The following is a 13,928-nucleotide window of genomic DNA, read 5'->3' on the forward strand; positions in this document are numbered from 1 at the left end:
AACTATTTATATGCTACTGGGAGTGGCATGACACTGCCAGCCTATTATGTTAAACAGAAGTATGTAAAAATGGGTGTATGTGTATGAGTCTACATCTTGCTGTCTTCTAAAAGACACCGGCAGAACTGAGCTGAGTGTTGGTGGTCTGCCACCACTAGGGATGGGAGGATGTCCCTCTTGTGGGTAATGTGGGTCAGTAGGAGAATCCCACATCTGTCTTAGGTATTATCCTGCTTCGCTGGGCTGTGACTAGGAAAACTGGCTGTGAGTTAGAGGCAGTATTTTCCTGCAAGCCTGTGGTAAAATCTGGATTTGGGTTATGCCGTTGACCTGGCAGTAATTGAAGGCATTAGCTCTGAACTAGGCATGCCCACTCTCTTACCCTCTTTACTTCTCTTGTGCATAACTTACCTGATTGGGTGATGTGTGGGTGAGGGGAGGAGGATTATCAGCACGCATTTCACATACAAATGTGTATGTGTCTTCTGTACACACACCATCTTTTCCCACTCATATTTTTCAATTAGGGGAGCATACTGTTTTGAAACCAGGCACTTGAAGGTATGTGAGGCATGGGAATGAGGTGGCATTATACTGCAGGGGAATACTTGCCTTTGTAGTGTCTTGTTAGCGTGAACTAATTGGGTGGTGAGTCTGAGTGGAGTTCCAGCATGTCTGGGCCAGTTTTTTTTTTTTTTGAGGAGGCATCTCTGTGAGGAAAAAGGTCTGGAAATTCCCACCCAGGATGGACTTTTTTCAAAGCACCTTGTAAAGTGTGCTGGGGTCTCACATATTAATCACTACAGCTTGTTACGCAGAAGGGGAAATTCTTAAGCAAGAGTCTCTTTATTAAAGCAAGGTGAAGACTGGCTGAGCTAATTGGCTTGGAAGTTCAGAGGAGAGGAAAGCAGAAAAGCTGGTAGTGCATATATTTCATTTGCTCTTCTTTTAAAAAGCAGTCAACTAGCACAGAGCTAAGCCTTCTTTGCTCTGAGCCCTGCTTCTTCAGTCCCTCCTCCCACTTGTCTAGCAGAAAACAAATTTGAGTACATTTTATTAGAAATAACAATACTTGCAACTTGTTTTTCAAGCACTTAGCAGATATAAATGTTTTGTCTCTTTATACATGGGGAGACTGAAGTACAAAGGCAGAAGGCATAGATGAAAGAAAGCGATTCTGGGTTGTAGCTGAGATTGGTTGAACCAGCCTTTTTCCATGTCCCTCTTCTAACTACTTGATTATATCATCTCTCAGAAACAAGCAGATGAGACTGGGCTTGTAAATATTGGTTGGATGTTTGCTTCCACAGGGAAACCTGCTTTGGCTGGTGCCTGATGTGCATTTTTGGAGTGTGGATTGTGGGTGCTACTGGAGGGGAATGGAATTGCTCAGCTGTGATTTCCCAGCCTTGTGATGATAAAAGAGCTTTTAGCTCGAATGGGGAGCTAAGTTCTCTCCTGGAGCTGACACCATTTTATTCCTGCTGTGAGCTTGAGGGTGCAGCATCTTGATGGCTGTGATGTCTTCAGCACCCCAGATTATGGGACCAGGTGGCAATGGCTGGAGAATGAAAGCATCCTCTGCCGACACCACTTTGGTTCTTTAGGGAAGGTGGGGCTCGGTATGACTGCAGGATGATGCCCCTCAGAATTTAAATGGATGCTGGATGGGTTGGGTATGTCTTATAAGGCCCTGACAGCAGCCTGCACTGATTTCCTTTCCAGAAGGAGAAATTACTGTCTGGTTTCTTTAGCCATTTTTGGTAACAAAACACACCTAATAGTGGTAACGAACCAGGAAGGGCCGTCTTTCTTACCAGATTTTCTGTCCCCTTTGCAGTGTTAATCCAGTAAGTGAATGGTCAATTACCAGCTCGCGCACGTGGTTTAAGGAAGAGACTACAAGCAGGAGTCCCACCAGTGCTGTAAAGGTGGCTAAGCAAGGAAGGAGTTCTACAGCAGTGTGGGCTGGGAGCTGCTGAAGATAAACTTGCTTTCTAATTTAGTGACACTTGCTGTTTTCATCGCTTGGGTTATGTGATGCATTTCCTAATTTTAAATAACGATGTAAATGAATGACTAGAGTGGAGGGTGTTTGTCACAGGGGAGGAAGCTCGGGCTAAGGTCTGAAGTGTGGATCAGGATACAGGACTCCCGTGCAGCTTCTGTCTGATGCCGCTGGTTTGCATAACCTTGGGCAGGCCATCTTTCTGCCTGTGCCTCTGTTTTTCTGAGAAGAAAAGAATTGATGACACCTTCCCTCCCTGACAGCCCACCGAGCTGCCCCAGAGCCTCCCAGTCCCTGTGCAGCCCTCTGCAGGGTGCCCACTGAGCAGGGACGGATGGGGCAGGGAAAACGTGACAGGGTGAACTGGGACCTCCTGGGTGAGGGCAGAGTGTGAGGCCCAGGCATTTTGTTGGCTCCAGGGTTCAAGCCATCTGTAGCAGCTCTGGCCTGGACATTGCTTTGGTGCCCTTGGCAGTAGGGGAAGTGTTGCAGGAGGTGAATCTCTGTATGGAAACAGGAGTGCAGCAGCCCATGGCAGGCTGCACAGACTGGCTGTGCAATGCGGCTTGCCTGTGAGTCATGAGTGAGCTCCTCAGCTCTGACAGCCCTTTCCAAACAAGTCGGCATTTGGGAATTGACCAGGATATGCTATTCGCGGTCCTCAGGCTACAGTGGCAAAGCGGAGCTTGCATATGTGTCATGCATAGTAGCATTGTACCATGGTGTCTAGGATTTTTGACTTTTTTGCCTGAGCTCTTAAAGACAGGTCTTCTCACTCTGTGTTTCCCTGTTCTGCACATACTGATTTGTGTTTAAAAAAAAAAAAAAAAAAAAAAAGCTTGTCTGATTTCTGTGCATCAATCCATTCAGATATGAGCCTTTTTTTGCCTTTCATCCATACCAGCTGCAGCAGCCTCGTGGCAACATCACCATTTTTCTTCCTGGACCCAAAGGACAAGTCAGCTTCCCAGACAATGGGTAGGAGTTGCAATAGGAGTGATACGTCAAGTCAGACACATCCCCCCCTTAATAATAATAATAAAAAAAAGCCTTTTTGTTTTTACCCACAAGAAGAAAACTTTCCACAGTGCATCACTGCCATGCTGGGATGTTCTAACTTTATCCTGGTTGGAGGAAGCATCCCTGACACCGGTGGATACCTTCTGGAGGCTTTTAAACTTGATGGGAATCTGCAGAGATCAGACAGCATTTGCAGGGATCACTGAATACCCCTCCCTGAGCTGTGCCAGAGTGGGACTGCATGGTAACAGTCCAAGGAGACTATGGTCTCTCCAGTAAGCACTTTGGCTCTTGTGAGGAAGAACATTCCTCCCTTCCCTAGGGCTAAAATAAAAACAGACTTTTAAAACAAATATTTACAGACTTGGCCACAGCCCAACAGCCAGTGCATTTCTCACTCACCTGACAGAACAATGCGTTTCAGTCCTAGTTATCTCCAGCAAAACCAAGAAGATGAGAGGTTGTCGGGGGCAGAGACCAACACCCCTGACACTTGACGCTTCTCTGTTATGCTTCCCTTGCTTTTGCCCTTCATCATCGTGAGCACCGTGCTAGCGTAGCAGCCCCTTCAGTGCAGAGCATCTGCTCTGGCTCACGGCAAGGGAGCTGCCTGCAGCCTGGCTTTGCTTTAGGGTGCCTGGCTTGCCGGTGAAAGTTGCTTGTGTTTGGCTGGTTTGATTTGCTCCTAATGAGGAGGTGAGTGATTATGTTTTCTCCTGTCGCACAATAATTCTGCTGCGAAGGCAGGCTGCCCTGCCTTGTGTTTCACAGCAGCAGCACCTTAAAAAGGTTGCCAGAGGAGCCTTGCTCCTAGAACAGTGATGTGCTGCCGCCCTCACCCCTTTCATGGTTCTTCCTGCTGCGCTAGCTCTTCTGGAGTTAAGCTGTGCACTGAGGGAAAACAGTAATTGTCTATATTTGTATTCTGCGTTTGCTGCCAGGGGATCCCAGAGCCCTGCGTACGCAGAGGATTTTTACGCCCTCTTGAAGCGTGGCAACCTGTTGCCTGGAATGTGGCAGCTGTTTAACAGAGCACCTCTGCTATATATGCTGGAGTTCACAGGAGACCTAAAAGGAGATTGAGCAACCTACCAAAGGAGTGAAGAGGGCGGTGCATTACTCTCCTCCAAGACGGTTCCCATCTCAAACTATACCAGAGTTACACAGTTCCCAGTTCTGGGGAGTCAGATGACTGGCTCATTCAAACGAGCTTTCTTTTGCATTTAAGCTGTGGCTGTAATGAGAAAAGGCTGTGTTGTTATCTGTTAGGATTTGCAGTCTGAGTGCCTGCATTCGCACTTTTGGTCTTTCTTTTTTTTATATATATAATCTACCTGAAGAAGTGTGGGCTCCCCAGCAGGCACTAGAGGGCAGAACTGATGTCTGGCTCTGTAGTTGCTGTTGACCTCTCTTTTTCTTCATATCCATTGGCAGACTTCAGCAGCAGCTGCCCCTTGCCATAGTGCTGCATCCTTTGCACTGATCAGATGACCTGTTTCTGCTCTCTCTCCAGAAAACCCAGGGGCTCCACAACTATCTGCAGGTTTAAGGCTTGTTGGGCGTTTCCTAGTGCCGGAGTAGAGAGGAGAAAATGTAATCAATTTTTACTGCATAGGTACTGTCAGACATTCTCTTCACAAGGTGATAACATAGGCCCAGAGCCTGTCCCTGTGCAAAGCAAGTAAATCCCATTTCCCAGCTGAAGAAGATTAAATATTTTCTGCATCCTTGGCTGCCTTGCTGTTTCTGCGTCCTAAAGAAGCATCTGGATGGTCCCAGCCCCGCTCCTCTGTCACCTTTTTTTTGTCCTCGGACGTTCCTCCAGTGAGACACAGGTTATGTGCTTGATGGGGGGACAATGCACTTCATCCTCTTTCAGTCCTTTCATCTTCCTCTGTCCCAGCTCCATGCAAGGGTGCTCCTCCGTGGAGTGAGCAAAGCTGCACTCCCACCCCTCTCTCCACCTTGTATGAGGTGGATTGCTTGGAGTACATCTGGAGTAGCTGTGCCATTTTTGAAGCTTTCCTTTCTTTTTTCTCTCCCCTTTTTCTCTCTCTCTCTCTCTTATTTTTTTTCCCCACCTCACCAGCAGGCCTTGATTAGACTGTGAGACCCTACCAGCTTCAATTAAGGAGCAGATGTGACCCAAGAAATGGGATAACAGCTAGGGATGGAGATGACACGTTCATGGCACTAGGTCTAATCAAACAACTTCTCACATTATTCTCACTGTGAGGTGGGAGATGTGCAAGTCAAAGGCAAGTCAGTACTTGGAGCACCTGCTGAGACACATTGCTAGCAAAGCCATCTGTAATGAGCTGACCATGCCACTCATCACGGCAATGTGAGCTCAGACAAGGACTAGTTTTAATCTATTTAAATGCAATAAAGGGCCCAGAGGTTGAGATTTGAGAATGGGTACCTGAAAAACAATCAGTCACTGTCATCAGGGGCTGCTGGGTGGAGGGGATGCTTGTATGCTCTAAACCTGTGGTTTTGACTGTGTCTGTAGGAGAGAGGACACTACGCAGCGGAAGGGTGGCTATGGTAAAGATGAAGGAGTCTCTAAGTGTGCCCTGCTTGGGTCAAGCTATGGGGGGCAGAGACTAGTGTGTTGGAGCCCTCCAGACACGGCTGTGTTCACGGCAGCAAGGATGCTGTGTAACCTACATTTCTTGGTGCAGCTGTGTCTGTGGCACAGCAGATGCTGCCTGTTGCAGGGTTTTCAGGTCTGGTTGTGCTGTGGCAACTCTGTGGACCTTTAGAGGAGATAGGTGCTCTATAGATCTGTAGTGCACAGAATTTGTCTGTAGGAGAGCAGGTGCTCTGAACCCAGAGAAGGTGAGTCATGATTGTACTGGAGCTGCTGTAAAACTGTTCCTCTACCTCTTTCCCATTCAGGCTAACAGCTAGTTTGTGTTCAGGCAGCCTTTCTCATTTTAGAAAGAGAGCTTCTGGTTATCCTCATACTAAATGTTTTAATTAAGAATTTAATGCAAGTGAAACATGTCCATCAAATGGCTGTGGAGTTTGAAGTTCTCTGCCATTGCATTAAATAAGGGGTGGGCCCCCATTTAGCTTTCCCCTTGATCTGGCTCAACCATGCCCAGATCATGAGGTTGCCATAAAGTTTTACAAGTGCGAAAAAACAAATCTCAGTAGGCTCCCTTTGCCAAGGAGGTGGCCACATATCATTATTCTCATGTTATGGGCAAGAAGGTAAACAGAAATAATTCACCTCCCAAGGTCAGGGAATTGTTGGCAGAGATAAGAATAGGACCTAGGGTCCTTATAGCCAGTGTCTCATGTTTTGTAGACTCCTGGATTGCTGTATTTGGGAGAGGCCCTGAGCTCTGTGAGGGCAGACAGTGCGTATCACTCTGTCTAACGTGGTGCCTCTGTTTTTTAACCACATTGGAAGTTAAAAGAAGAACATCAGTGCTTGGGAACCATACTTGCCCACTTGGGGAATGCAGCTCATGCTGGATTTGAGGAGTGAGGACTATGGTTATTCTGATTAGGATCTGAGGATCAAATCCAAGCCATGGTGCTTACCCATGAGAGCTGTACATTTTATACATAAAGAGCAGCTTGGTAGCTCCTCCAAGCAGTGTTTCAGTGTAGGATGAGTACTTGCTGAAGGCCATCTCTACCTAGTAGACAGGAGGCAGGTGGTATGTGACTCCAGCCCAGACAGAAGGGGATGTCAGATGGCTGTTCCTGCTTTTAGTTTGGCAAAATCTGGCTCCCACTGAAAATAAATATCCTCTTGGACATAATAGGTGCCTCTGTCCTCAGACGTGCTATCATGGTGACTGTGCTGAATGAGATGGCTGTTCCCTGATGGCATCCCTGTCTGTTGCTCTTGTTTGGTCTCCAGTCCCCCCTGTGGTGGAGCCAGCATTCCAGGACGTGCGCCAGGGTGTGGGGCGCAGCGTCACCCTGCGCTGCACCATGCTCAAAGGGAGCCCCATGAAGGTGGCCACCTCCATCTGGCGCTTCAACGGGACGCTTCTGGCCCAGCCCCTGACAGAACAGCAGGACTACTCTGAGCTGAAGGTGGACAGTGTGAGCCGGGAGACCAGTGGTAGCTATGAGTGCAGCATTTCCAATGATGTGGGAGTCTCCACCTGCCTCTTCCAAGTGTCTGGTAAGTCACAGAGTACACATTGGTGGGAGATGGGATAATTACCCCTGAGATGTGCAGGACGGATTGGGATGTGCTCATCCAGTGTGTGCTGCTTCTTGTTCTGTTTGCAGCTGGCTTCCTCACGATGACCTTAAAGGCTTGGGGGTCCTGGGGTTTGTTAGACAGAGTCATGGAGATGGGAAGGTTGCTCCCAGTAAACTGAAGCCAGTACAAGCAAACTCACCCACCATCACTGCCTCCTCTGTTGTGTTCAGAAGGGATGATTTTCTGTAGGCCAAAGCAGAGATCTGTCTCCATCACTCAGGCAGTCTTTCAAGTCTAGAATGGACCTGGAGCAGTAGGGCCAGCCGCTGGTACATTTTAGCAATGTTTGAACACTTGCTTGAAAAATGTGGGACTTAAAGCTGCCATTGGCTTTCAGGCGTGGCCAACACAGTGCAGTCAAGTATTGACCAAGTGGGAGTGAAAGACTCTACATCCACCCAGCAGGCTCCAAAGACATATGATTTCCCCTTTTTAAAAAAAAAAAACAGGATCATGTATTCCTCTTTCTTCCCTATGTCTCCAGACTGTCTTTGTATCATGATATCTGCTAGGACAAAAATGAGATGAGAGTGGACACTGATACTCAGTGATTTTACTGCTGAATTTTCTGTGAATCCAGCAAGCACCATAACGGGACTTCTCTTCAGCAACTGCTAGAAGGGATGGCAGAGTTATAGCATCTAAAACCACACATCTGACCTAGTCACTTCAGCTGATCATTAAATCTGTTTTTCCCATGACCCCAGAATTGACTTGGGCACCGATTTCTAGACAAGCTCTCAGAGGAAGTTGCCTTGATAAGCAGTAAATTCAGCCAAAATACTGGGTTTTCAGTCCAGGGCCAGTTTATAATACATTTCAAGATAGGGCTGAGCAAATAAGAAAAGGTAATATAAAAGAGACCAGATTTTGAAGCAGATCTTTCCTGAGGTTTGAAAAAGCTCATGTACCAGAACTTTCTCTGCTCTTACTCTGTGGTTTAGTGTGTGCTGTAACTCTGTTTGGTCCGTTCTCAAGATCTTGCTGTCACCCCTTGAGATCTCCTAGTATTTGTCTGGCAGTGGATTTTGCTTCAGAGCTTTGGCCTTTTTTGTTCTGTCTTCCTGTGCTTGCAACTCTCATATCACTAGCTAAATTAGGACAAAGCATACCCCACTGTGAGCTACCACCTCAAACTTTGTCCCTAGCAAGCTTGGGAGTGCTCCCAGGACCTGGATTTCTTGCTGGAACGGGTGACGAATGTATAATGCTATCTGATGTGCCATGATGTGCCCCATGAGGTAAGATCCCTGCAACAGAAAGCAATGTTTATCCCTAGAGAGCACTCATCAGGAATGCAGCGAGCATTTGTTTTGCTGCATCCCTTCTCCGCTTCCAAGGCATTGATACTGGATGCTGGCTTTTCACTTCCAAACATCTCAGCCTATGTCCTGGACAGCTACAAATAAATTAGACCTCTGAATTTGTACAGCAACTTGAGAAATAATCCAGTGCTTAGGCTGCTACACTTGGACTCAGGAATGCTGGAGTTTTAATTCCCTGGTCTGCTGCCGCCTTCCTGTATGACCAGGGGGAATAGCTTAGTCCCTTTTTTTCTGTTTCTTTTCTGTGAAACATGGACCATTAACCTTCCTATTTAACAGGGAGGCAGTGGTTCATTAGTGACTGTGAGGTGTTCAGATGTACAGGTAACAGAGTACATAAACCTGCCCAGAATGGATAAGTCTGTGTGATGGGATTAGTTTCTTCTGCAGATGGGAGATTAGCTTGTGTTATTTTGGAAGGATGGTGAGACATCCAACTTGTGCTCCTTGAGCAGGTTGTCAGGGTCACCCATACTGGTCATGACCTGCCCTCTCACTAGCTACAAGCACAGACAAGCCCTGAAAGATTGACTGCATCTCCTTTAGCTTTTCCCATCAGTTGAAAGCAAGAGAAAACTTTCCACCAACAGCAAAACTTTTCAGAAAGGAAGTTCCAGAAGTATATGTGCTGCATTTCTATCACAAGGCTTTTTTTTTTAAGCTTCCGTTTCTATCTTAGAGTCAATTAATAAGTAATTAATATTATGCAAGATGACGATCATCATCAGTTCTGATTTTATTTCTGAATCCATTATGAAGCTTGACTTCCACAGTCAATACAAGTTGAATAAGCAGCAATTAGTCTCTGAGGTGGTTCTGAACTTCTTGCTTGTGCAAAAATTTAAGTCGATAAAAATAATAAGAAAAAAAGGACTTGGAAATAAACATCAATATTATCCATCTGAGTTCATAAAAAATAAACATTGAATCCTTTCAAGCCTAATTATAACCACATAGAATGGCAGGGCCCATGATTCAAGTGGAAAGGTAGAAGCGTGTGCAGAGGACTGATCAGGGCAATGGTATTTATGTCTGTTCCACTCTCCAGCAACCCACCCTGTCCAGACATGTTTCTCGTCCATGCGGGTCCTGGCAGGACCTGAACTCAGAAGGGAGTGTTTTGGTTGAGGCCTAGTTCCTGCCTTGCCCAGGACCTGCCAGAAACCAAAGTGCACAGGGAGAAAAGAAAGTAATTTCATACAAAATTACTTCATCACTCCTTTCGCGACAACAGGTCAGAGATAGTTACAGGTAAGACCTTGAATTAATTCTGTCTTGCTCTGAGGAGCTGTGTGCAACACCTAAGCCAAAGTTCATCTGCTTGGACATAGTGGTGTTTTGGGACAATTTTCGCATATAATGGGAAAGGAGACTACTTGAGCCTGTAGCACTTCTTAGTACAGGCCTAAACTTGCTCTCCTTCCAGCATGAAAAGCCACGGTCCAGCCATGCCTGCTGCCCCTCTGGGCTGTATCTCATGCCACCTTGTGACAGTGCTCATCCAGTTTGGTACCAGAGACGCCCACCTTTGGCCAAGGGCACGCACCATGCGTTAGTCCAGTGGTCTGCAGGCTGTATGGCAGTAGCCTCTGAGCCCCGTTTGTTCAGGGTTCAGGTCAGCAGCAGCTGGGGAAAGCATAGGAAATCCCTCGTCCTCTCAACCATCCTATTTCTCTCTAGTACATCATCTCTTCTGTGCTTCCCTTCCTGCTGCTGCCCTCTTTTTTTAAGGGGAAGTGCTGGTTTAGAAAAGCCATCTTCACCTGTGCAAAAGCCCCTGTTGTTTTTACCCTGGCTGAGGTCAGCATCCCCTTTGCTGAAGAGTCGACTGTCATGCTACAAAGAGGCTGGAGCACTGCGTTGCCAAGGCAGGGAAGATGCAGAAGGAGCAAGGTCTTCTTTTTAATGCCATGGTCCCTGTGTGATAAATAACATTTTTCTTATGACCTACTGGCCAAATGATCTTTCCTCAGGGACTGTTAGCAGGAGACTCTGTAAAGCAGCAGATGAAACAGGAAAAATGCCAGTTTAAGGCCATTACCTTAATCTAAAATACAAAGGTGAGAGAGGAAAGATTAGAGCTGGTTCCAGCTGGAGAACTGAAGCTGTTTCCACCTTTTCTGGTGTCAGTCATGCCCCACTGGCATTGCAGGGTTGTTAACCCTCCCAGTAGGTTAGCCTGTGAAAACAGTAGTGATTCACAGAAAATGATGGCATGAACAGTTTTAGCATGTCAGTGTGGTACCCAGTGCAACACCAGCTAGAATAGTAATTGCTTGTTATGTCAAAAGTGAGCTGATGAGTTAGGGGAGCAGAGCTGTACTACTTTCACCACATTTCCTTGTAGTTTATATTCTCCTTCCATCGCACCCTTTTACTTTCCTCCCTCTTTTTTTTTTCCCCTCTCTCCAGCAAAAGCTTACAGCCCAGAGTTTTACTATGACACTCCCAACCCCACCTTGAGCCAGAAGCAATCCAAGAATTACTCCTACGTCTTGCAGTGGACACAGAAGGAGCCTGATGCAGTGGATCCTATCCTCAAGTACCGCCTGGAAGTCAGGCAGGTAAGGTTTGCTCTTCTGGAGTCTCAGTGCATGTCCTTGGGAAGAGGACCTCTTGGCAGGCTGTTACATCCGTGTCTGCTTGCCAGTGAAGAGCTGAAGTTAGTGAAACAGCCAGGCCCTGATGACCTTGCACCTTCCCTACTGAGTGGGAGAGGCAGGCTGATTATGCAGCTCAACGTTCATTTTTAAGTCTGATGTTGAGTACGATCAAGAGCTTTCAAAGCCCTGCTGCCTCCTATTGGACCGTTCATGCTCTGTGTTCTGAATGGGGTTTACAACCCCACTGTCTTTAGTAGATGTTAGAGATTTTACAGGCCAAGGATTCAGGCAAGTAGAATACCTGCCTCCTCACTCATATGAAATAAAGGGAATAAGCTAAAGAGCTCTCAGGCGGAAACTACAGGGAAAAGTCATTGGCTGTTTGTGTTGCAGAAGGTCTTTTGTGCCATCGCAATAATGAAGCTACTGGAGTTGTATAACCTCTACACAGGAAGAGAAGTGGGTTTGAAGGTTTTCTGAATCTGAAGAGAAATCATACTGGGGGGGGGGAAAGAACTGATGGAAATCTAAAGGCATCACTTATTGGAAAAGGTTAGGAAAAGGAGTTTGATTTTTAAAGAACACATTAACCTCACAGGATACTTTCATCCAGGCTCAGCAAAGTGCCTACATCCTTCCAACGTCTTGTAAAAGGGGAGAAACTTAAAATTAGTGGTTCCTGCCGTTCGGTGATCACTTGGAAGCCCATGCATTTTGCAAGGAAAAGCTTGTTTACTGTAGATAGAAAACAAAATAATTTAAAAAGATCTAAGCGTGTCTCTCTCCTCTAGGTCTGCACAGTAGGCTTTAATTTTATGTCTCTGTTTGACTGTGAGCTCTCTGGGGTGGGATAGTCTTTGTTTGTAACTCGTACAGCGTAGAGCACGTTGTCAGTGCTTAATAATAATTCAGGACACAGGGGAGCCTCTAATAATGAAGACAGTTTGTCACAGTACCACTTCCCTGTTAGCTGAGTTTCACTGTTATTGGCACTGCAACTCAACAAACTAATTTGTGATTTTTATCCTTCTCCAGTGATGTTGAATTTTTTTCCTTCTGCACAGTGCTTATAAGTAATCTTGTATCTGATTCTCATTGAGCTCCTAGTGAAAGGGATTAAGAGAAGGAAAAATCACATTTCTGCTTCAAGTTGTGACCTAAAGGAGGCTGAGTGCTGTGAGAGTTTAACCCTCTGATTTTGTTCACACCCCATCAGATACTGCTGTTGATGTTTCTTTTTTGGCATTGCTGCATATTATTGATTATTGGGTGGCTTGTTTTGGAGAAATGTTGTACCGTGGCCCTGCTGTAACCCAGTCTCATGTATAGGCAGGGTCTTAGAAAAAGCTATGGGTGCCATTGTGGTGGGTGAGTCTGAATAAGGGATGGCAGAGAGAAGAGGAAGCAGAGAAGTTTTGTTTCCCACTTAAGTCAAGCACAAGTAGGGAGCAACCTGGAAAAGGCTTACACAGTATTGCCTCCTGGTTCTCCTCCTACAAAGTCAGCTGCATCTCATGGGTAGGTCTCCACCTCCATGTGCCATACTGGGGTTTCACAGAGCCCTTTTCATGTCCTTCCTCCCTGACCCCGGAGGATCACATCCCCTTCTTGTCTCCAGCCTGCTCATTCCCAGAGCTGTCCATGTGCCCCTGCTCTGCTGTCCTGGTGTTTTCCCCGAGATGTCTCACTTGTGCTCCAAATAGCCATGAGAGAGCTCCAGACCTTTCATGCTTTTCCCTGCTCTGCCACCCTCTCCCCTGTCCTACAGGCTTTCCTGCTTTGTCGCACCTTCCCCTCCATGCCAGGGTGTTTGGGCTAAGCTTTGTGTCCTGCTGCTCAGGCGTCAGAGTGCAGAACATAGTGACATTACTGAATATAGGCGTGAAAAGCTCAAAAGCTTAAAAGTGTTGTTAACTGAAGAGCTCTTAAGAAAGGAGATTTGTCTGACTGAATGAAGAGCTACTGTTTGTCTGTGAACCCCCCTCACTGGATACACTGGCTCCCAGGCACTCGCTATGGTGGCACAAAAATCCTCCTAGGATTGAAGTGGGATAGCCTCCTCAGATAAAATGTGCCTTACACAGGGCCACTCACGACTGATTTACTGCCAGCATCAGGCTGATGAAAGCTTAGCCAGCTGCTCAGCCCACCACCTCCTCCAACCCTGGGAGACTTCTGCCCAACTTCAGTGGTGAGGGGGGATTAACTCTTGCTGAGCTGGAATCGAATGGATAGCCAGCTGGCATGCCACTGGTTGTGAAGTGCTTTGCTGGGTTTCGTTTCACTCTCCCAGTTTACTTGAAGAGTTCTTGGCATATGTAATATGAAGATCCCTAAGTAGCAGGATGCTTTGCAAGGCACCTGGGAACCCTCGAATTAAATTTCCTTGCTCCAGTTGCTGAAAATGGGACTGGATGAGAGTAAAAGTGCTGCTTATTAATTGGCTGGTGCTGTGGCTCTTCCATCTCTTCCTGTTCAACAGCTTCAGAGGACTGTTTGGGCATTCCTGTGGGGATTGCAACCAATCTGGGAGAATCTGGTTTCCTGAGAGATGCATGGGGGCTCCCAGCAAGACAGGCAGGTGCATTTCCAAAGGAGTTGATGGTTCCCAGCACTGCTGTGCAGGCTGGCTGGCACAGCAGACATACCAGTTGCAGCAGCACTAGAATTAACCTTAGATTAAAACCAAACAAACAGCCTAACGGCTTGGAGCCACTGACTCAGGCAAAGTGCATACA

At 46.7% G+C, this 13,928-nt stretch overlaps 1 protein-coding gene across 1 annotated transcript in view; it reads left to right on the top strand.

Annotated features, from left to right (window-relative positions):
* MDGA1 (MAM domain containing glycosylphosphatidylinositol anchor 1) overlaps positions 1 to 13,928 on the top strand; it is a 147,376-nt gene that overhangs the window by 85,794 nt on the left and 47,654 nt on the right. The window contains exons 9-10 of the mRNA XM_013943794.2: positions 6,909 to 7,178; positions 11,000 to 11,151. Coding sequence (XP_013799248.2) covers positions 6,909 to 7,178; positions 11,000 to 11,151 — 422 coding nt within the window. The remainder of the gene's footprint in view (positions 1 to 6,908; positions 7,179 to 10,999; positions 11,152 to 13,928) is intronic.

This window comes from Apteryx mantelli, chromosome 3, assembly GCF_036417845.1.
Source record: "Apteryx mantelli isolate bAptMan1 chromosome 3, bAptMan1.hap1, whole genome shotgun sequence".
Classification (NCBI taxonomy): domain Eukaryota; kingdom Metazoa; phylum Chordata; class Aves; order Apterygiformes; family Apterygidae; genus Apteryx; species Apteryx mantelli.